At 36.8% G+C, this 22,833-nt stretch overlaps 7 protein-coding genes across 7 annotated transcripts; 5 read left to right on the top strand and 2 right to left on the bottom strand.

Moving 5' to 3' along the window:
* The first annotated feature begins 6 nt into the window (after nt 1–6).
* Nucleotides 7–1,135, top strand: LOC114543300 (sequestosome-1-like). The gene is made up of 2 exons (XM_028562341.1): nt 7–91; nt 298–1,135. Exons 1-2 carry the CDS (start codon nt 89–91, stop codon nt 532–534), a joined length of 240 nt encoding a protein of 79 aa, XP_028418142.1. The 5' UTR covers nt 7–88; the 3' UTR covers nt 535–1,135.
* A 99-nt stretch (nt 1,136–1,234) lies between these two features.
* On the bottom strand, nt 1,235–4,587 carry LOC114543295. The gene is made up of 2 exons (XM_028562337.1): nt 4,430–4,587; nt 1,235–3,055 (listed from the first exon to the last, which is right to left on the bottom strand). The coding sequence occupies exon 2, from the start codon at nt 3,033–3,035 to the stop codon at nt 1,425–1,427; it is 1,611 nt and encodes a 536-aa protein (XP_028418138.1). The 5' UTR covers nt 3,036–3,055; nt 4,430–4,587; the 3' UTR covers nt 1,235–1,424.
* On the top strand, nt 2,758–5,850 carry LOC114543297 (endo-beta-N-acetylglucosaminidase F1-like). The gene is made up of 3 exons (XM_028562339.1): nt 2,758–2,832; nt 4,250–4,818; nt 4,916–5,850. Exons 2-3 carry the CDS (start codon nt 4,299–4,301, stop codon nt 5,527–5,529), a joined length of 1,134 nt encoding a protein of 377 aa, XP_028418140.1. The 5' UTR covers nt 2,758–2,832; nt 4,250–4,298; the 3' UTR covers nt 5,530–5,850.
* Nucleotides 5,851–8,089: 2,239 nt separating this feature from the next.
* LOC114543298 (sequestosome-1-like) lies at nt 8,090–10,750 on the top strand (the record flags this gene model as incomplete). The annotated part of the gene is made up of 6 exons (XM_028562340.1): nt 8,090–8,099; nt 8,436–8,525; nt 8,631–8,726; nt 8,937–9,458; nt 9,591–9,682; nt 9,864–10,750. Coding segments are annotated over 6 exons (1,047 nt in total), but the record flags the coding sequence as incomplete, so codon positions are not given.
* A 137-nt stretch (nt 10,751–10,887) lies between these two features.
* On the bottom strand, nt 10,888–17,699 carry LOC114543296. Its single transcript, XM_028562338.1, has 2 exons — nt 16,600–17,699; nt 10,888–12,664 (listed from the first exon to the last, which is right to left on the bottom strand). The coding sequence occupies exon 2, from the start codon at nt 12,202–12,204 to the stop codon at nt 11,035–11,037; it is 1,170 nt and encodes a 389-aa protein (XP_028418139.1). The 5' UTR covers nt 12,205–12,664; nt 16,600–17,699; the 3' UTR covers nt 10,888–11,034.
* Nucleotides 13,879–15,115, top strand: LOC114543302 (endo-beta-N-acetylglucosaminidase F1-like). Its single transcript, XM_028562343.1, has 2 exons — nt 13,879–14,398; nt 14,496–15,115. The coding sequence occupies exons 1-2, from the start codon at nt 13,879–13,881 to the stop codon at nt 15,113–15,115; spliced, it is 1,140 nt and encodes a 379-aa protein (XP_028418144.1).
* A 1,822-nt stretch (nt 17,700–19,521) lies between the features above and the next one.
* Nucleotides 19,522–22,199, top strand: LOC114543307 (putative Ras-related protein Rab-33). Its single transcript, XM_028562346.1, has 3 exons — nt 19,522–19,710; nt 20,451–20,554; nt 21,195–22,199. The coding sequence occupies exons 1-3, from the start codon at nt 19,537–19,539 to the stop codon at nt 21,607–21,609; spliced, it is 693 nt and encodes a 230-aa protein (XP_028418147.1). The 5' UTR covers nt 19,522–19,536; the 3' UTR covers nt 21,610–22,199.
* Nucleotides 22,200–22,833: the final 634 nt, after the last annotated feature.

Genomic DNA, 22,833 nt, shown 5'->3' with positions numbered 1-22,833 from the left:
TGGTTGTGGACAACATGAAGGTGGCAAATCACCAGCTACTGGACAAGGAGAAACATCAAAAACAAGAGACAAGGATGGTGATGAACCAATGGTAAATAGTTATATTCAGCTTATCTTAGATGCCAAAAATCCTTGAGGTTTCAAAAGCCCCTAGCTTTGAAACATCAAGATGCTTTTTGTCTCTTTCAGGAAATTCTTAACAATACAATATTGGAGTCTAGTTATTAAAAATGCTATCACACATTGATTCCTGCTAACAATCTTTCCAGTTGTAATAACTTATGCATTTGTTCTTAGGATGAAGCAGCTGGTTCACCGCATGATGGTGACCATACTTACGTTGTTGTGGATGATGAAAAAGCTCAGGATGGTGAAAACCCTGAGCCCCAAGATCGCCTAGCAAATGCGCTTTCCTATATGAAAGGTATGGGTTTTGACGATGAAGGTGGATGGCTCACTCAATTACTGAAGGCCAAAGATTTTGATATCAATAAAGTCCTTGATGCCATTCAACACCCAGAAAAGAAAGCATAACTGATGAGCTGATGGAACTTTTTATTTCAAAATTATTTCCAAAGTTAGTGGGTACAGTGCTAGATTTTTAGTATTAATGTATAATAAATAATATTCAAGCAATGTTTGAAACAAATATTGATATTGGTAGCAGCAGATGTTGGATAGAAGAAAATATGTTGGTGCCATAATTATATGGTGCTGGTAAAATGGGAATTCTAGTCTGATTGCAGAGGTTTAAAATAAGCAAAACACTTCTTTAACGTTTCGACCTAGGGCCTTCCTCAGGAGAGTTTATAGAACGTTCTTACACAAACTCTCATGACAAAGACCTTTAGATTGAAACGTCAAAAAAGTTTTTGTTTTAGGCAGTCGTTATACCACATTTAATGCTAGTTGTACCTGCAACATACCGAACATAGGTGATGTTCTAGTAGCCTACAACTAGTGTACATCCGCCAGCTTTTTAATAATCGTGGATTACAATGCGTATTTAGGATATCTCATCATCGTAATGCTTGCTGCATGTATATGTAATCAGTGTGTTGCAAAAAAATTTAAAAATGTAGAAAAAAACATAATTATAATTTGTATTATTTGGAGAATTATATAAATATATTTGAAAATCGTAGTCATGTGTATTTCATACTAGCTTAATTGTCAAAGACAAAGTAACTGTTAAGGTATGCCACATCTTTTTAATAGATGAACTGGATTAACTAAAGTCCTACTCATGCAAAAAACATGCAAGATCTCCGGAGACCCGTCCATGAGATGTGAGAAATATCGTAGTAATGACCTTATCATCTGTAGCCGTAGGGTTGCGTATACACGTAATTGTCATTTTTGAAAACAAACTGACATGTACAACAGTTATTCGTAATAAATATATTTATTGAAACACAATGTAATCACAAAATTCCAATGAATTGGACAAGATTACCGCCATTTAAGTTATTTTGTTGCGGGCGAATATTATGGTCTGAAGTTTTATTTCCGTTCAATGCTGTTGTTACTGAATGTTTTTCAACGCATTTTGTTGAGTCCGATGAAGATGAAGATTTATCGCTTTGGTTTATTGAGAGAGTATTCATTTCCAGGTCTCCGCAAATTGCTCGAGTTGAACTGAATTTCGAGGAGCAGTCTTCCCAGGTTCCTAGGTGTGATTCGTCATCCGTCGTGTCTTCTTCAGAATAATGAAATGATTTTCTTTTCAAATCAACGCTGCTATCTGAACTCAAAGAATAGTCTGAATCACTTTCGAAAGAATAGTTTGAGTCTGAAAAAGATGATATGGAACCCTTCCTAGGTGGCGTTTGTTGCTTTTTTGTCCTCCTCGCTTCGTGCTCGTTGCTCTGAGAAGGCTTGCATTTTGTATTTTGCTCTACGACTACGGTACTTTGATTATCGCGCGAAAAGTTTGCGTTTAACCAATCAGGAGAGCGTGATTGTGAGCTTGCGTTGTTAGACGTTTTACTTGATCGTGAGGAACATTTCCTACTGCATCCTTGGAGACGGCTTTCGTCTTCATTGACATTGGTATTCTTGTGTTTCGCCGTTAGTTTCGCCGAACTCTCGGAATATCTTTTCTTGTCCAAAGGTTTGCCACTAGTAATATCTCTCTCCTTCTTTCTTTTGACTTTCACTCCATTCTTGCTCTCTTTTACAAATGCATTTTGTTGCTTCATTTCTACTTTGCTGGAAAGCAATTTCGCTTGTTCATTGGTCGTAATTTTATCCCATTCTTTATGACTAATATTATGGTCAAAATTATCTTCGGTTTCATCATTGCTTGTTAGTTTCCCATCCTCTGTCTTAAACAGGCGGGAAAGTTTACCAATAAAAGAATTACGTTTCTTATTTGGCTTTTTTACTTCCGTTTCATCCTGTACTGCATGTGAAGGTAACTCCTCGTAGGAATACTGTCTACGAGGTATGCAGTGATTTGGTCTGCGAATTTTTAAACTATTTGACTTTACAACTTCATTCCTTCTACCATTCCTAGTAGTTTTTCCTGAAAAACTTCGATTGTTATCTAATCTTGCTTCTCTTTTTCCTGTACACTTTTCTGCATAATTCATTTTTTTTGTTTTCAATGCTCTCTCCTTTTCCTTCCCGTTTTGATTTCTTAAATTCTGTCTTTTCGATGAATATTCTCTTGATGGGGTGTAACGTTTCTCTTCCGTCGCTCTCTTCTTTGAAGAATAAGCACTTGTGGGGGGGTCCTGTGGCTCTTTATCCTGAGGAAGTGGTTTAAGAGTTGGCAACTCTTTTCTAAGCTTTAAAGGAACGACGTAATTGTACAAACCATTAATAAAGGTAAGTCTTTGCTCTTCGACTAAAAGATCCAAACTTTTCTTTATGGCTGTCATTGGCGGTATAACAACGCTGTCGAAACTACTGCACAATCTGCTTACAATGCATTCAAAGGTAGAAGCGATTTGACATTCGTTGAGTCCTTTCACTATCTCGCATAATGTATCAGAAATAGATAAAAATTGCGACTGCAATATCTGCTTCATCTTCACCTCTGAGATTTCACCTATAAAAATAGGATGTCAATGTAAGACTATATTAGAGGCAGAGTAAATATTTTCATGTGTGTACTTTCAAGTAACTGGCCGGAAAGTACTTGATTGTTATAATGACCTTCTAGAATGTTAACCAACCTATTATGTTTATGTTGTTATTGAGCTCTTGCAAGTTGCAAGTAATACATCGTACTATTTTTTTCTTTCGATATGCTGGATGGCAAATTAAAAATGCCGTTATTCGTTAATCAGTAAAAAGCGAACAAACATAAAATGAGATTGCAGTACTGCGGCTTACATTATCGCCTACGATTCCAGAGCATTTTTAGAGTTCCAAGGATTTTTAATATAGGAATAGGAATAGAGACTCGTGTAACCCAAGACAGCGGGCTACAGTTGCAAGAGCCCAACATTTTGCGTCATCGAAACTCTTAGGATTTTATTCCTCACAATATTCAATGGTAGGTAATATTTCGAAGTAAACCGACCAAGTATTTGTCGCCTTGTGCAGCACATTTTGCTTTTTTCATCCGAATAAATCAGCTTAAATCATCTGATTTTAATAAATTAGTAGACCAATAAAGAAGAGAAACTCTTCGTTTGTTTGAAATGAATTCGACGCGCGGGTTGCTTACCATATTATTGGTATATATTTTCATACAGACATCAACAATGCATGCATGCAGTAGGATTATTGACCAAAACTACAAGTTTTATATCTGCGATCGTAAGGTTCTTTTACCCACACAATTGACACATATAATTACGCTAGAATAGCTATACGTAATGACTTCCTTCTTAGTCTAAATGAAAACACACAGTCTATATCGTCTGTTTATTAGCATTCATCCCAGTTTTATAAATATATGTAGCTTGGGTTATATCATGGGACATGTCGCAGTGCTCGGAAGCTTTCGTCCATTGCTTTTCTATGCTTTTCTATGCTGTCTAAAGAACGAAGCTATGCTATTGGTTGAAACAGAAATGTATTGTAAAGTTCAGCCAATGAAAATCATTCTTGCGAGGAGCTGCGACACTACATATCATGTTTAACGTTATGTAAGATATCCTATATAGCAGCAACAAACTCGAAGATCATAAACGGGTGATTCATCAAATAAAATAGTTCACAAGTTGCACTGTCGTAGAGAAAATAAAAATATCTAACCGGCGCCCAATCATGCATTATACCATATTTTTCACAGCGCGTCGACGTGGTTGCTGGTAACAAGAACGCTATACTGATCTATAAACATGGGATGGAAGAGGATTGAAGACAAGATTCAAACGCCGGGTGATTGGAGCAATTTTGTGAGAAAAATTCCCAACACAACTCCTGAAGATGCAATGCGTTTCGTTTTCGCGCACCCGAAGGAAGAGATTACCTTCTTTTTCTATGTTCGAAATACATTCACTTTTGAAACACCACTTGCAAACGAACACGGTCCTTTTGAAACAGGAATGGCAGTATTCTTTAAAGGCCAGGCGGCTATTACCAGTTCTTTGCAATGTGATATATACGAGAAAAAGCCGATTGCTACAATCTATATCAATCCTTTGAGCAATCAGCAATTTCTTGATATCAAAAATTACGTGCTAGCAAAGACGACTCCATCCCCAGCGATTGACGCGGTTTGTATCTTTGCTGGTAATTTTGTCACCTACACTCGTCCCATGCTCCGAGCCAAGGGCAATCCGCACGCCACAGCCCAGTTCAACCCGAACATTCAGATGGTACTTGATTCAGGATACATAAAACAACTTCAGAACCAAGGTAAGCTTTCCGCTGTCCATACACTGATGATGGTTTTCGTGCCGTGATTATATAAAAAGGGTCTATTGAAACATTCCAAAACATTCTGTTTTTTAAGGTATAACTGTTTTACTGACCATACTGGATGGTTGCCAAACAGGTTGGTCGCAATTCGCAGATCAATCTACAGCCCAAAGTTTCGTGGATTATCTCAAAACGGAAGTTGTCACACTCTATGGTTTGGATGGAATTGATATTGATGACGAATATAGCATCGGCACCATTCATAATGATTCGTTGGCCATGGTTACAACCCTAATGAAACAAGCCATGCCTAACAAACTGATCACAAAAGCGTTGTATGATGATCATGTTTACTTCAACACCGATTGGAATGGCCATCATCTGGGTCTAAATCTGGATTACGGTTGGGAAATGACTTATTACGACGGCGATATCAATTTTCGACTACATTTCTACACTGGCAAAAGAATGAGTAAATCGCAGTTGTGTATCGGTTTTTCTGCTGAAGACAGATTTTCATGGGAGTGGCAGTATACTTCCTCACAGGCATCAGAGGTGATTCGTGAGAAGTATGGAGGTGGAATGATGTTCAACTTTGAACACCAGCCCAGGAGCATCAAGTTGATGAAAACAGTGGTTAATGCTATGTGTGGACCTGGTAGCTGGAAAACTATTGGTTCTATACGACGTCGATGTTCTATACAATGACTAGATATAGAACATGATATGACTTTAAGCAATGAAAGTAGAGCTGAATGTAATTTGGTTAACTATAGTCTATACACTTCATATTCTTTGCTAATCACAAGACTTAAATCCAATGTAATCATAGGCTATATAGTGTAGCTCAGTTGCTGGTTGACTTTTCTTTAAAGAAATCTTGCACGGAACGGCTTTGAACGGCTTCTCCGTATATAAGGGAAACTATACATGCTTATACCCCTGCTCACCAGCTTCTGTAAGTTATATACAGGGTGTATCAAAAAAAACGCAACCACTTAATATTCATGAATGTCCTCTTTGTTCTACAACACAAAAGACGTTTGGCCCCTGGAATGCGAGAAAGCTTGTAATCATATTCTAGCGGCACAATCGTTGGTAAACAAAGTCGGGTGCGTAAACCAACGAGCTGAATTGAAAGTATTACCGAGTAAAATTTTATTTACAATTAATCTTACAAGGTCGACAGTTAGCATTCAAGTTATCATGCACGACAATAAAAACTCGTTGTTCGGTTGTTAGCTGCACCATTATTAGTTTAGCTGATTTGACTATTAGCAGTTGAACTGTACGATTAGAAGCCATTTTAAAATCCCAGGGGCATGAAATCTATTGAGCTTATAAACAATATGAATTTTAGAATATTAAGTGGTTGCGTTTTTTTGATACACCCTGTACAGGGTGTCCCAAAAAAAAAGCAACCACTTAAATATGCAGAACATTAATACAGCTCTAAAGCACAATAGATAAGCACCTCTGGGAATTGAAAATGGCTCTTAATCCTTCATTTACAATGCTAAAAGTCATTTTAGCTGAACTATGGTGCAAACCTGAGTTGCGTTTTTTTTGGGACACTTTGTATAACTTATAAGTGTACGATCCTTGTAGGTAAACCCCCGAGGGGGAGGTTTATTTATACTTTAGAGAGAGATTTAGAGATTTATCAGAAAAAAGGACACTGGCAGTCATGAGACTGAATTATGTATCTTTTACATAAAAATATATACGATAATTTAAAATACATAATGAAATAAGAAACAATATATATTTACAACTTTTTAGTCCTTTTTAGTCAAAGTCACAATTATGTGTTCTTTAGAATAGATATATACAATCATTTAAAATTGGAAACAATACATATATACAACTTGTTATCAATTAGCAAAATTTGCTTCAGTACTAAAACTCATTATAAAAGATCTGTTCGGCATTGTGGCGTGTTAAAAGTTCTATTATTTCTCAGAAAACCATTACAGCTATTACGAGGGGGAAGTAAACCAGCAAGTTGATGGTTTCCATTGACAACAATATCTTTAAAAAGACTTTGTGATAGCATTTCTCGCCTGTCAAAGAGGGTGGGAATAGATGCCTCTTTCAGTGCTTCATCATAACTTTGATGAGGGAAAATAATCCGCAATGCACGCTTCTGAATGCGTTCAAGATCATTCGAGAGGTAATTGGGAAGATTTCTATGAAACAATTGACAGCAATATTCCAGTACTGATCGGACAACACTACAATAAAAGGCTTTCATATCATCAACACTGAGTCCTGCTCTTTTAAGTTGTCTTAAGGGATATAGGCGCTTTGAGGCCTTAGCAGTTATGGTTTTAACATGATCTATCCACTTAAAATCGTCACGAATAGTAACACCGAGAAGTCTTGCAGCACTAACTTTATCAAATTTTATCCCATCTATCTCAATTGGAACGAAAGATGGAGGGATTCTCTTAAAACATGATTGGATTTCTTTACATTTGGTTGGTTTGAGTTGTAGATGGTTCTCTTTAGACCACAAGTTAACATAATCAACAGCGTCCTGAATGGAACTTTCATTAGATTGGGTTATCACTTCGGATAATGTGATATCGTCAGCGAACTTCCACATTTGGGAGATCTGATCTGGTAATCGTAGATCATTAATTAGAATAAGAAAGAGCCATGGACCAAGACGAGTACCCTGGGGAACTCCTGCATGGACATCAACCCAGTTAGAAAAAGTACCATCATATTTAACCCTCTGCTGCCGATGACGTAAGAAATCAATAATCCAATTAACGATGGTTGGCTTTACTCCTATGCTGAATAGTTTAGCGATCAATATATGATGGTCTACTAAGTCAAAGGCTTTCCGAAAGTCTAAGAGAACAGTTCTTATTGTGGACGATGTCCCATCAGTGGCAGATAACCAATGATGAAACATATCGATTAGTGCCATAGTTGTCGATGAACCTGGGATAAATCCAAACTGTCGTGGATCAACAATGGACAACTGATGTCGTTGTTAAAATCACAAATGAGAGACGACTTTGGCAGAGGACAAACATCTGCGAGTTTCCAAGCATTAGGCACTCTACATTCGGTAAATGAGGTGTTCAATATGTCAGTAATAGGACTTGCGATAATGTCCGAGAACGTTTTGAGCACCCAATTTGGAAGGTTATCAGGTCCACTGGCGCGAGATATCTTAATCGCTCTTAGTTTCCTTGCCACAGATTCTTCGGTAACATACAAAGGTTCATCATCAACCGCATCCACGCATGTATAATCTGTCAAAGGCGAGTAATCATTCATTACGCTGATAAACGCTTTGTTTATGTTATTCGTAAGAGTAAGATCATCACACACAAGATCAGGGTGTAAAACAGTAAAAGGGATCTTAGGTCACGACGAGTGTTTTTATTAATACCACAAAGATTTTTGACCTCTCTCCACCAATCTCTGGGCGTAGAGTCCTTCATTTGACCAATTTTGCTTTCATAATAGGTTTTCCTACAATGTTTACATTCCCGATTATTATTCCCGATTTTAGTCATTAATATACCTCTGCGTGTATCTGTAGTTGTTTAGTAAATGCAGTGACCCCGAGATTCGTCGTTTCTCTATCGATACAGATGCATCGACCAGCTACGATTATTTAGTCGAGAAGATAAAGTCTGTGTATCCTAATTTGAAGAGAGAAGACCTTCAACTATTTTGGAAAGGTAGGCACTAGACAATTGTTAGTTACGAATAGTATCATATTTCGAATTACGTGATTATTATGTTTTGTTGTGTGGAGTGTGTTTAAAGTTGTTAATATTTTCCAGACGAGGAAAATGAATACGTTTTGTTCTCAAGTGATGATGAACTAATCGACGCATTGACACACCATGATGGGGGATTTTTCAGAGTTTATATCAAAGGTAAAAAAATTAATAATTTGCAAAGTTCTGACTATTTGGTACAATCATTTAAAGCTGGAAGGAAAGGCGGGCCAATGCATTTGAGGCACTCTATAGTTTCAGTTGGCTATGCCAAATCCTAATTATTGTTAAATATAGTAACGTCATGACAATTTCTGGGTCTGTTAAATATGAAAATTAAAATTTCATCTTGTCTATATCATATTATAGTGGTGTCAAAGAGTAGGCCAGATCCAGATGTGAGCAGTGGTGATCAGGTTCATGCACTGGTTACTTGTGATGGCTGTGAGGGTAAAGTTGTTGGATCAAGATTCAAATGTTCAGTTTGTCCAGATTATGACCTCTGTGGTACTTGTGAAAGTAAAGGTCTTCATGCTCATCATCGCATGATAAGAATACGCAATCCTGACCCATCCTGTTTCATTCCACCTTGTCCCCCATGGTTCATGCCATGGATGCATCGTGGTAGAGGAGGTATGGGTCCCAAAGGAGGTATGGGTCCCAGAGGAGGTATGGGTCCAAGAGGTGGATGTGGACCAAGACCTGGTAGTCCTTCCCGTGGAGGTCGTGGTGGATTGGGTTGCCCTAGATTCCCTGGAAATTCAGGCACTGGGCAGAGACCAGGTCAATCTGGAGAAGGCCAAGCATTTTTCCATCAGTTTGGTGAGGCACTCAACTCTTTCCTTGGCCCATTTGGTGTTGACGTTCACACATATGTTGAAAACAGTGAAGGTAAGTCAACTGCCTTACATAACTGATTGTTGTTATTTTGGTGAATTATTTGTCTTGGACTGGTTAACCAAAGTGTGCTATAGGAGTTAAACAATTTCAACTGGCTATTACAAGGTTATTTCCTCATTTTAGGTGGTTGTGGACAACATGAAGGTGGCAAATCACCAGCTACTGGACAAGGAGAAACATCAAAAACAAGAGACAAGGATGGTGATGAACCAATGGTAAATAGTTATATTCAGCTTATCTTAGATCCCGAAAATCCTTTTTCAAGATGCTTTTTGTCTCTTTCAGGAAATTCTTATACAATACAATATTGGAGTCTAGTTATTTAAAAATGCTATCACACATTGATTCCTGCTAACAATCTTTTCAGTCGTAATCACTTTATGCATTTGTTCTTAGGATGAAGCAGCTGGTTCACCGCATGATGGTGACCATACTTACGTTGTTGTGGATGATGAAACAGCTCATGATGGTGAAAACCCTGAGCCTCAAGATCGCTTAGCGAATGCACTTTCCTATATGAAAGCTATGGGTTTTGATGATGAAGGTGGATGGCTCACTCAACTACTGAAGGCCAAAGATTTTGATATTAATAAAGTCCTTGATGCCATTCAACACCCAGAAAAGAAAGCATAACCGATGAGCTAATGGAACTTTTTATTTCAAAATTATTTCAAAAGTTAGTGGGTACAGTGCTAGATTTTTAGTATTAATGTAATAAATAATATTCAAGCAATGTTTGAAACAAATATTAATATTGGTAGCAGCAGATGATGGATAGAAGAAAATATGTTGGTGTCATAATTATATGGTGCTGGTAAAATGGGGATTCTAGTCTGATTGCAGAGGTTTAAAATAAGCAAAACACTTCTTTAACGTTTCGACCTAAGGCCTTCCTTAGGAGAGTTTATAGAACGTTCTTACACAAACTCTCATGACAAAGACCCTTAGATTGAAACGTCAAAAAATGTTTTTGTTTTAGGCAGTCGTTATACCACATTTGATGCTAGTTGTACCTGCAACATACCAAACATAGGTTATATGTTATAACTAAAGTATAAGTTATATGTGCAACATACGGAACATAGGTGATGTTCTAGTAGCCTACAGCTAGTGTACATCCACCAGCTTTTTAATAATCGTGGATTACAATGCGTATTTAGGATGTCTCATCATCGTAATGCTTGCTGCATGTATATGTAATCAGTGTGTTGCAAAAAAATTTAAAAATGTAGAAAAAAATAATTGTAATTTGTATTATTTGGAGAATTATATAAATATATTTGAAAATCGTAGTCATGTGTATTTCATACAAGTTTAATTATCAAAGACAAAGTAACTGTTAAAGTATGCCACATCTTTTTAATAGATGAACTGGATTAACTAAAGTCCTACTCATGCAAAAACATGCAAGACTCTCCGGAGACCCGGTCCATGAGATGTGAGAAATATCGTAGTAACGACCTTATCATCTGTAGGGTTGCGTATACACGTAATTGTCATTTTTGAAAACAAACTGACATGTACAACAGTTATTCGTAATAAATATATTTATTGAAACACAATGTAATCACAAAATTCCAATGAATTGGACAAGATTACCGCCATTTAAGTTATTTCGTTGCGGGCAAATGTTATGATCTGAAGTTTTATTTCCGTTCAATGCTGTTGTTACTGAATGGTTTTCAACGCATTTTGTTGAGTCCGATGAAGATGAAGTTTTATCGCTTTGGTTTATTGAGAGAGTATTCATTTCCAGGTCCCCGCAAATTGCTCGAGTTGAACTGAATTTCGAGGAACAGTCCTCCCAGGTTCCTAGGTGTGATTCGTCATCCGTCGTGTCTTCTTCAGAATAATGAAATGATTTTCTTTTCAAATCAACGCTGCTATCTGAACTCAAAGAATAGTCTGAATCACTTTCGAAAGAATAGTTTGAGTCTGAAAAAGATGATAAGGAACCCTTCCTAGGTGGCGTTTGTTGCTTTTTCTTCCTCCTCGCTTCGTTCTCGTTGCTCTGAGAAGGCTTGCATTTTGTATTTTGCTCTACGACTACGGTACTTTGATTATCGCGCGAAAAGTTTGCGTTTAACCAATCAGGAGAGCGCGATTGTGAGCTGGCGTTGTTAGACGTTTTACTTGATCGTGAGGAACATTTCCTACTGCATCCTTGGAGACGGCTTTCGTCTTCATTGACATTGGTATTCTTGTGTTTCGCCGTTAGTTTCGCCGAACTCTCGGAATATCTTTTCTTGTCCAAAGGTTTGCCACTACTAATACCTCTCTCCTTTTTTCTTTTCACTTTCACTCCATTCTTGCTCTCTTTTACAAATGCATTTTGCTGCTTCATTTCAATTTTGCTGGAAAGCAATTTCGCTTGTTCATTAGTCGTAATTTTATCCCATTCTTTATGACTAATATTATGGTCAAAATTATCTTCTGTTTCATCATTGCTTGTTAGTTTCCCATCCTCCGTCTTAAACAGGCGGGAAAGTTTACCAATAAAAGAATTACGTTTCTTATTTGGCTTTTTTACTTCCGTTTCATCCTGTACTGCATGTGAAGGTAACTCCTCGTAGGAATACTGTCTACGAGGTATGCAGTGATTTGGTCTGCGAATTTTTAAACTATTTGACTTTACAACTTCATTCCTTCTACCATTCCTAGTAGTTTTTCCTGAAAAACTTCGATTGTTATCTAATCTTGCTTCTCTTTTTCCAGTACACTTTCCTGCATAATTCATTTTTTTCGTTTTCAATGCTCTCTCCTTTTCCTTCCCGTTTTGATTTCTTAAATTCTGTCTTTTCGATGAATATTCTCTTGATGAGATGTAACGTTTCTCTTCCGTCGCTCTCTTCTTTGAAGAATAAGCACTTTTGGGGGGGCCTGTGGCTCTTTATCCTGAGGAAGTGGTTTAAGAGTTGACAACTCTTTTCTAAGCTTTAAAGGGACGACGTAATTATACAAACCATTAATAAAGGTAAGTCTTTGCTCTTCGACTAAAAGATCCAAACTTTTCTTTATGGCTGTCATTGGCGGTATAACAACGCTATCAAAACTACTGCACAATCTGCTTACAATGCATTCAAAGTTAGAAGCGATTTGACATTCGTTGAGTCCTTTCACTATCTCGCATAATGTATCAGAAATAGATAAAAATTGCGACTGCAATATCTGCTTCATCTTCACCTCTGAGATTTCACCTATAAAAATAGGATGTCAATGACAATGTAAGACTATATTAAAGGCAGAGTAAATATTTTCATGTGTGTATTTTCATTTATTTAACTGGCCGGAAAGTATTTGATTGTTATAATGACCTTCTAGAATGTTAACCAACATTCTATGTTGTTACTGAGCTCTTGAAAGAAATACTTCGTACTATTTTTTTCTTTTGATATGCTGGGTGGCAAATTAAAAATGCTGTTATTCGTAAATCAGTATAAAAAGCGAACAAACATAAAATGAAAATGCAGTACTGCGGCTTACATTACCGCCTACGATTCCAGAGGGGTTTTAGAGTTCCAATTAAGGATTTTTAATATAAGAATAGGAATAAGGAATAGAGACTCGTGTAACCCAAGACAGCGGGCTACAGTTGCAAGAGCCCAACATTTTGCGTCATCGAAACTCATAGACATAGATATTTGTTTTCTCTACGACAGTCACAGTGCAACTTGTAATTAAACTATTTTATTTGACGAATCATCTGTTTATAATCTTCGAGATTGTTGCTGCTATTTAGGATATCTTACATAACTTTAAACATGATATAACCCAAGCTATATTTATAAAACTGGGATGAATGCTAATAAACAGACGATATAGACTGCGTGTTTACAATCGATATATATATCCGGTCATTTAGACTAAGAAGGAAGTCATTATACGTATAGCTATTCTAGCGTGATTATTATATTTGTGTCAATTGTATGGGTAAAAGAACCTTACGATCGCAGATAAAAAACGTGTAGTTTTGGTCAATAATCCTACTGCATGCATGCACTGTAGAAGTCTGTATGAAAATATATGCCAATAATATGGTAAGCAACCCGCGCGTCGAATTAATTTCAAACAAACGAAGAATTTCTCTTCTTTATTGATATTGGTCTACTAATTTATTAAAATCAGATAATTTAAGAAGCTGATTTATTCGGATGCAAAAAGCAGAACGTGCTGCACAAGGCGACAAATACTTGGTCGGTTCACCTCGAAATATTAAGTACCTTTGAATATTGTGAGGAATAAAATCCTATATCCGGCGCGGCGGCGCCCAATCATGCATTATATACGAGGATCACTCGTGATATATTAGAATTTTTTTCATAGATGCATTCTATCGTTGACCTCGGTCAATATTTTTTAAAGCGCGTCGACGTGGTTGCTGGTAACAAGTACGCTATACTGATCTATAAACATGGGATGGAAGAAGATTGAAAACATGATTCAAACGTCAGGTGATTGGAGCAATTTTGTGAGAAAAATTCCCAACACAACTCCTGAAGATGCAATGCGTTTCGTTTTCGCGCACCCGAAGGAAGAGATAACTTTCTTTTTCTATGTTCGAAATACAGTCAATCTAGAAACACCACTTGCAAACGAACACGGTCCTTTTGAAACAGGAATGGCAGTATTCTTTAAAGGCCAGGCGGCTATTACCAGTTCTTTGCAATGTGATATATACGAGAAAAAGCCGATTGCTACAATCTATATCAATCCCTTGAGCAATCAGCAATTTCTTGATATCAAAAATTACGTGCTAGCAAAGATGACTCCGTCCCCAGCGATTGATGTGGTTTGTATCTTTGCTGGTAATTTTGTCACCGACACTCGTCCAATGCTCCGAGCCCACAACAATCCGCACGCCACAGCCCAGTTCAACTCGAACATTCAGATGGTACTTGATTCAGGATACATAAAACAACTTCAGAACCAAGGTAAGCTTTCCACTGTCCATACACTGATGATGGTTGTCGTGCCGTGATTATATAAAAAGGATCTATTGAAACATTCCAAAACATTCTGTTTTTTAAGGTATAACTGTTTTACTGACCATCATGGCTGGTCACACTCAAACAGGTTGGTCGCAATTCGCAGATCAATCTACAGCCCAAAGTTTCGTGGATTATCTCAAAACGGAAGTTGTCACACTCTATGGTTTGGATGGAATTGATATTGATGACGAATATAGCATCGGCACCATTCATAATGATTCGTTGGCCATGGTTACAACCCTAATGAAACAAGCCATGCCTAACAAACTGATCACAAAAGCGTTGTATGATGATCATGTTTACTTCAACACCGATTGGAATGGCCATCATCTGGGTCTAAATCTGGATTACGGTTGGGAAATGACTTATTACGACGGCGATATCAATTCTCGACTACATTTCTACACTGGCAAAGGAATGAGTAAATCGCAGTTGTGTATCGGTTTTTCTGCTGAAGACCAATTTTCAAAGAAGTGGCAGTATACTTCCTCACAGGCATCAGAGGTGATTCGTGAGAAGTATGGAGGTGGAATGATGTTCAACTTTGAACACCAGCCCAGGAGCATCAAGTTGATGAAAACAGTGGTTAATGCTATGTGTGGACCTGGTAGCTGGAAAACTATTGGTTCTATACGTCGACGTCGATGTTCTATACTTTAACTATACAACATTATATGACTTTAAGCAATGAAAGTAGAGCTGAATGTAATTTCGTTAACTATAGTCTATATTCATATTCTTTGCTAATCACAAGATTTAAATCCAATGTAATCATAGGCTATACGTATAGTGTAGCTCAGTTGCTGGTTGACTTTTCTTTGAAGAAATTAATCCTGCACGGAACGGCTTTGAACGGCTTCTCCGTATATAAGGGAAACTATACATGCTTATACCGCCTGCTCACCTGCTTCTGTAAGTTATAACTTATAAGTGTACGATCCTTGTACGTAAACCCCCGAGGGGGAGGTTTATTTATACTTTAGTCATTATACCTCTGCGTGTTCTAGTCATTATACCTCCTCTGTGTGTATCTAGTTGCAATTCGACTTACAAAGTCGTTTGACGTAAACGGACGTAGTAAAGATTAAATGTATTTAATAGATGGCTAATGATGCCTCAGTTTAGGACGGAATAAAACTGGACCAATTAAGTGATCGACGTACAGCTAACATGAGCAATGTATATCATGGTCAGATGATGGCTACCATTGCGATTCCATGAGAAAAATGTGTATATAGTTCACTCGAGTAGTTTGTATAAGAGTTACCTGGTCAAGAGCGAGGTCAAGAGACTATACCTATAACCATGAAGAAAAACCTTAAATCTTCTATTTCGTATGTATGTGTATGCAGCCCTCTCCCAGTTACATGATTTCGTGACATGAGTTTGAAACTTGCCTGACATAATGTCCGTCACTGGGTACTATGCAATGTGCTATAAAGATGTATAGTCATTTCGATATACAGTATACATGTCATGTATGGTTGCGCGGTTTTTTCTACCAAACTATGCAGGTTTTGATTTCCGTCGACAGAAAAATTAATTGTGAAAACATAAATCACAATTTATACACGAATAATTACAAAATTATAATCAGAAGAGAAAATTTGCACATCAATATTTGCGAATTATGCACCTGGCTTGCTTTGAATGTAAAACATGCAAACTGCCTAAGCTGGTCGCTAGATGAGCCTAGATTCGAATTTCTATGCTACATTTAATCATTTAAGCCTGTGCCTAACGGCAACAACTGGCAACGTCCCACTTGATCACAAAATAAGTCTTTTTATGAATACTACCTGAGCACGACCAGTTGAAAACACTGTTTATAGTTTAGTAATATAATACACTATATGTTGACATACAGTGAAAAATTGTGTTGATGTAAGTGATGCACAAATACGAGGTGAGCTAGTGCATGTGCACCTTCTCGTTTGCCTGTTTACTGTTTTTAAAATATTTATGATCAAAATAGATGCATGTCATCGCTAATCTTATTCTTACCCCTTTTCCGTTTATCAAACCTGATGCACTTTAAATCGGCGTTTGACAGTATTTACTAACAGGGATTAGTCTAGCCATGCTCTCAAATTTTTTCTATTTCTGTTTTTATGTTAGAAATGAAGTAAAATACGCTGACTTACCAAAATCTTTGATAAGGAAGCCAGAGGGCGGTTTTAACATCCTTCCGACCCAGGCATGTTCTATTGTATCCATATCTTCCGTTGATCCATGAATTAACAATGTGAAAGGAGAAAGACAACCAACAAATTGTATATCGTCAACAGCATCTTGTAATTGTACACTGATACTCTGTTTATTACACTGCTTGAAATCTTCAAACACCTTTTCAAACTTCTTGCTGCTAAAGCGACGAAGGTTTGTTGTGGGAACATCGGATATGGGACTCAGGATGACCACCAAGGTTCGGGGCAGCATTGAACGAGGTTTTGACGGAGAGGCTTGATTTTCTGATGCCATTATCACTTGTTAAAAACATTTATTATCAAAACACGCTGTCACAACATTCCAACCAAGGCTTCTTCTAATATAAGTGGACCGTCTTTGCATAAAAACTGAAGTCATTCCATGTATCTTGTATAATGCTACTCTTCCGTTACGTGTATTGCTACTAGCCAAATAAATCGTTCCGAAATCATTAACAAACAATATAGCATAGAAACGGTGTTGTTCGTCATTTAAATATGTAATGATATGCAGGAGAGGTTTTACATGATAAGGGAAAGGGTAGCTCAAGGATTAGCAAGATAATAAGGTAATAAGTGCCACATAATTATTTAAGACAGCTCAACGCACCAGCCGATATTTCACATAAAATCATCTTTCCAGCATCCACAATGTGTATTATAATTACAGAATGCACGTTCCTACTATGAGGATATTAAACCAATTGCGTAACTATATTAAATTTGCTCCTATTTCACTTGACCCAAAGAACACTATCGATTAATTAACATGACGTCGTCGGCGGTTCCTCAATATAGTCTGTGCATGTAAGTAGTTCACGCATCGAGGTATATTCCCATAACTTTATTGGCTTAGAAATCTTGTCTTAATATAAATACGACTTACGTAAGTCAGAATGGAAACGGTGCGTCTACCAGCCGAGAACTGAAATTAGGATTTTCAGCAAGGAATGCATTTTTATATTGGGACGATTGAAATCAAATATAATGCAGTCTACTAGTTATCATCACTAGCTAATTGTATAAACACGATTGACATAATGCAATTAAATATAAAGCCAGTTTTCAAATAACGAATTTTTCGCTTGAATCAATTTGATTCAGTTTAATCTCGTCCAGTTTGCAGTAATTCCGAGTATTAAAAGCAATCAGAATCAGTGCTAATATTCAGACCATCCTATAGTTATATTATTTTTAGCAGTTTGCTAAATCCTTGGTCTGTATTTGTCTTAATCAGGGCTTCTGCTTAATCTGGAGCTTAATAGCAGTTATGATCACAATAGTTCATGAAAAAACTTGAGTGGTGCATAAAATACTTGTTTGCATTGATTTATCCCACTGCAAAGATATTTTAAAACCACACCACAAGAGCACAGCTGTTTAAGAAATTTTAGAAACTTTGTGGTTTAGAAAAGTGAAGCCAACTAGCAGAAATTAAAGCCCCGCACAGACGAGCAAGTTTTCCTTGACAAGTTTTCCTTGACAAGTTTTATTTGCCCGTGTGTACGCACGAAAATTGACAATTTTCCTTGACAAGGAGCCTTGTTCAAAAGCTAGTCATGCCAGCTTTTCAACAAGGAAAAATGTTCGTGTGTACGGCCGTCAAGGAAAACTTGACAAGGAAATGCGCAGTAGGCTACTGCGCATCAATATATTCATCAATATATTTACGTACTTCAGTAATGCGGACTCGTAAAACTTGCCAAGAAAAATTTTTTTACGTACACACGAACAAATAAAACTTGTCAAGGAAAACTTGTCAAGGAAAACTTGTTCGTCGTACACACGAGCAAGTGAACGTGTCAAAAAACTTGTCAAGGAAAACTTGCTCGTCTGTGCGGGGCTTAAAGGAGCTATTGCCTGTTGGAGGCCATCTTTAGTCTTAATGTTTTCTCATTCAGTTTTGACCTTTCGTACCAAAATACAGTGTGTTCCCCGAAAAAAATACCCTTAACAACAAAAGAATTGTTTCAGTTGAGGCCTGAGGGTACTTTTTTGGGACACACGGACACGGTAGAGAAAAAATGAGTTCATACAGGATCGTTGAAAAATCTTGGTGAAAATCAACATATTTCATTTTCACCTCAAACAAAAGAAAAAGCCATTAATCGTGAATACGTCGAGGGTGATTCTTGTTTCTAAACGGTGCGTGGTCAATCACAATGCATATGTCACAACAGGCGTGGGTGGTAATGATGTTCAATTTCTATAGCGTCTTTACAGGATCAGGTGAAATTTTCACCACGATTTTTGATCGAGCTTACATTTCCTTACCTTTTCTTTACATATTACTATTAAAATAGGGTAGTGTCGCAGCTCCTCGCCAGAATGATTTTCATTGTCTGAACTTTACAATTCATTTCTGTTTCAACCAATAGCATAGCTTTGTTCTTTAGAAAGCATAGAAAAGCGTTATCCAATTGGGCGAAAGCTTCCGAGCACTGCGACATGTCCCTCAGTAAAATATATTGAAAAATGATCAACAACGAAAAACCTGATCTATCAAACTGTAAAAAATTGCACTTGTTGCTCAAGTAATTTACGCACAATAGCACATTGAAGTTAGGTTACCATTTTTTATTAGATACACCCAGACCCACACCAGCCAAGTTCCAACCAGTGAAAGTGACCATGTAGAGCTCACTGGTTACTGGTTCCATTCCGTTCCAACATTTTTATGAGCCTGCATTCGAAGTGTCAGTGGAAGAATTTCAACGAGTCAGAATAAAAGGATTCATAAAAGGAAGAGGATTGTTTACTGTTTTCTTACCAGGATTGTCCTGGAAAGTTCACGATGATTCTTCAATCCTCGTTAGTAGTGTTTCAATTTCTTGAGTTAGATAGGTAGACTAGTTTTTATGATCTAGTGCCACGATGAATAACACACAACTTCAGACATTCAAGATCGTTATTATAGGAGACAGCTTTACTGGCAAGACTAGTCTTGCTTGTCGATTATGTACTGGCAAGTTCTACGAAAAACTTGAAACAACGATTGGTGTTGATTTCTTTGATAAAACTATCGACGTTAAAGGCGAACAAGTCAAGGTAAATGAGAATAGTTTCGTGCTAGAAATGTTGTTGAATATATTTGTGATCATTAAAGCATTAAGATGAAGCTAGATTACGACAGTAATTAGCCATCAAGATAATCCATGATACTCTTGACGTTCATATAATTCTGATTCATTTTATCGAGGTTAGGTTACATTATTGGATTGACTGTGCAATATTAATCAAAATTAGTCAAAAATTTTTATTCATTTCACTGAAAACGTAATATTACACCTGGTTATACAACTTACAACACTGATAAATGTTTAGCATGTTAGAACTCATATAAGCCTGGTCTATGAAGCAAATCAGTTTGCTTAATTTACACGCAATAAGCCATGTTTATACTACAAGGCTTAGCTTTCAACTCAATTATCTGCAAGGTAAACACACTTTGGCAATGATGATGATGGCAAATAACCATGGTGATTAATTGTCTTCAAAATGGTAGTGCATAAGGACTCAGGGGCTGGTTGTATCAAGCCCATTTAGCTTAAACAGTGGATAAGTCAATGATGGTGCTTCCCTGAGTTAATAACTATAGGCAAGCTGAAACATGAGCTTAACTCTGGTGAGAATTAAACCCTCAACCTCTTGTTTGCCAGTCCAATACTCTTCCAACTGTGAAGCTATACTATGTAGGTCGATTAGGATGGTTCAAATAGGTGATATTCAGAACCCAATGTATCCAGCATATTTTCACTCGCTAATAAACTCCTTAAATTGTCTTCTAGCTTCAAGTGTGGGATTCTGCTGGTCAGGAAAGATTTCGAAAAAGTATGACGATTCATTACTACCGGAATGTTGATGCCATTGTATTTGTTTATGACATCACAAGGTTTGTATCATTTGAAGGTTGCTATCGTAACTTATGTTTTTCTTTTCATTCATTCACATTGTCTTTACCCATCATTTAATAAAGGAAGCTGCACACTCAAATATTCCATAATATTTTGTACATGTAAAACTTTAAAACTGTTTGTATAGCTTTAGCTTGCATATTGCTTTCCAACACTTTCTAGTTGTGATTTTGACAATCTGCGGGGCATTAATTGAAAGTATATTTTCACATGAAATCTGTTATTTTGCCACAACTTACTACAACATTAGTTGCGGTGTGGAATCATAAATGAAAAAGAATACACCTTTCACCTCATAATAGAGTGGAGAGGCTGGAAGGTGACTATTACATGTGTGAGATACTGATATTAGCAATCTCATTGTTTATATAGTTTAATTATTACTGCTGGGATATTAACAATGCATATAAACCTATAATATACTGAGTATAGGTCAGTGTTCTAGATATACTGTATCTGAATTTTTCAGACACTTCATTTATTCTACTCACGAGGTTTCAATGCATATACATGTAGATAGTAAACTTCTGTTTTTTAACACATGGTCTAATAGATTAATTGCTTTGAGAAATTCAGTTTAAAGATCAAGATCCAAAAATAATGGTTTTCCTTCTTTAGTGAACCATCATTTCAGAGTTTAACATTGTGGGTTGAGGAATATAAACATTATACCATTCCAGACAAAGTTGTCAAAATTTTGATTGGAAATAAAAGTGATTTAGTAACATCAAAAAGAGTGCAATCCAAAGTTGCTAAAGAATTTGCAGAACAATATAGCATGGCGTTTCATGAGGTATCAAGCAAAGATGATGATGATAAACAAAATATTGAGGCAATATTCACATCTCTTGCTGAAAAATTATACGAAGAGAAACCTGTTGTTTTAAAGCCGAAAGATTTAAGTCCGCAGACAAGTGCTGAAAGCAGAACAGGAAGTCTTCAATCAAGAGAATCTGAAAGGAATGTGGACCTTATGAAGGACAAAGAAAAATCAGGAAAGGAAAAGAAGAAATGTTGTGGTTCAGGTTCCTAGAGTATAATTTGGGACTTGTCTAGCTAATTAATACGTTTATATGTCATAAAAGCAGATGCATCAATAACACCTCAAAACCACACTATAGAAAAATAACACAAGGTACAAAATAGGGAAAGTACAATTTTTGCCATAGACCGCCTACAGGAATTTGATCTACGTTATACAGTTTGTCGTTCAAACATCACAGCCGTGAAATTGGAGCAGTACTGTAGTAGGTTTTATCAACGAGGGAAACGAGGGTCATATGAACCCAAGACTTAAACTTACTGACAAGATTTAATAAAACTTTGTTTCCCGTCGTTTTCAAATACGTTTTATGGTAGGAAAAACGTTCTCATGACGTCATTGTGCACTAAAAGATTATCCTCAACATTTTACAACACTGAATGCAATCGTTAAATTTAAGAAAACGTGTTTATAATTAGGGATTGGGATAGGTAATGTTAATTTGAATAGACTGTGAATATAAAAATACCAATATTGGAATAGAATTTTATTATAATTTTGTATTTAATTTATACCTAGAATTTATCGTACGTAAAATTGTGTATTATGGATTTATTTAAAATTGCAATATGTTGCACGTGAGCAAAATTTTTACCTCGTCTGTTTTAGATAAAAAAATTAGGGTTTTCTTGGTGCATATTATAACTAAAGACCATGCAAAGTGTAATTTCTTTATACCGACAAGCTGATATCCGTATCTCTATCAAAGAGAAAACTATTGAAAAACTTTAAAAAGTTCAATTTTTCTTCTGAGTACACATTCTGCAATCTTTTGACAGCTAGTCATACACTATGCCAGCTGTGAAAGTGCGCGTCATGACGTCACTGGTTCGTAAATTACCATGGTTTGCGTATAATCATGATAACGCTTTTTTAAGAACTTTAGGCTCTCTTTTCGCACGTCTCTAAAGATATATGCCGTCATCCAATTGTGGTACTACGAAACCATCATTCAGCCGATGACCAGAAATGAAGGTCTGTAAGGAGCCCTTGAACGAAGATGAAGAGACAAAATTCCAAGCCGCTTGGAAATGACTCAAACATAAATTTGGAATTTATTAAAACACAAGAATGAAATCGGGCTGTTTGAAAAAATTAATCGTCATACATTTTATAAGCTTGTGCACAGTCACAGTTTTAGGATTGTTATTGCATACATGGTGTGTAGTTTTTAGTTTCTCATGTTTCCAACACCTCCAACTTCGTACCCAGGGT

This window comes from Dendronephthya gigantea, unplaced genomic scaffold, assembly GCF_004324835.1.
Source record: "Dendronephthya gigantea isolate DGI-Jeju-01 unplaced genomic scaffold, DenGig_1.0 000434F, whole genome shotgun sequence".
NCBI classification, from domain to species: Eukaryota; Metazoa; Cnidaria; class Anthozoa; order Malacalcyonacea; family Nephtheidae; genus Dendronephthya; species Dendronephthya gigantea.
This window is presented reverse-complemented; position numbering and strand designations above follow the sequence as displayed.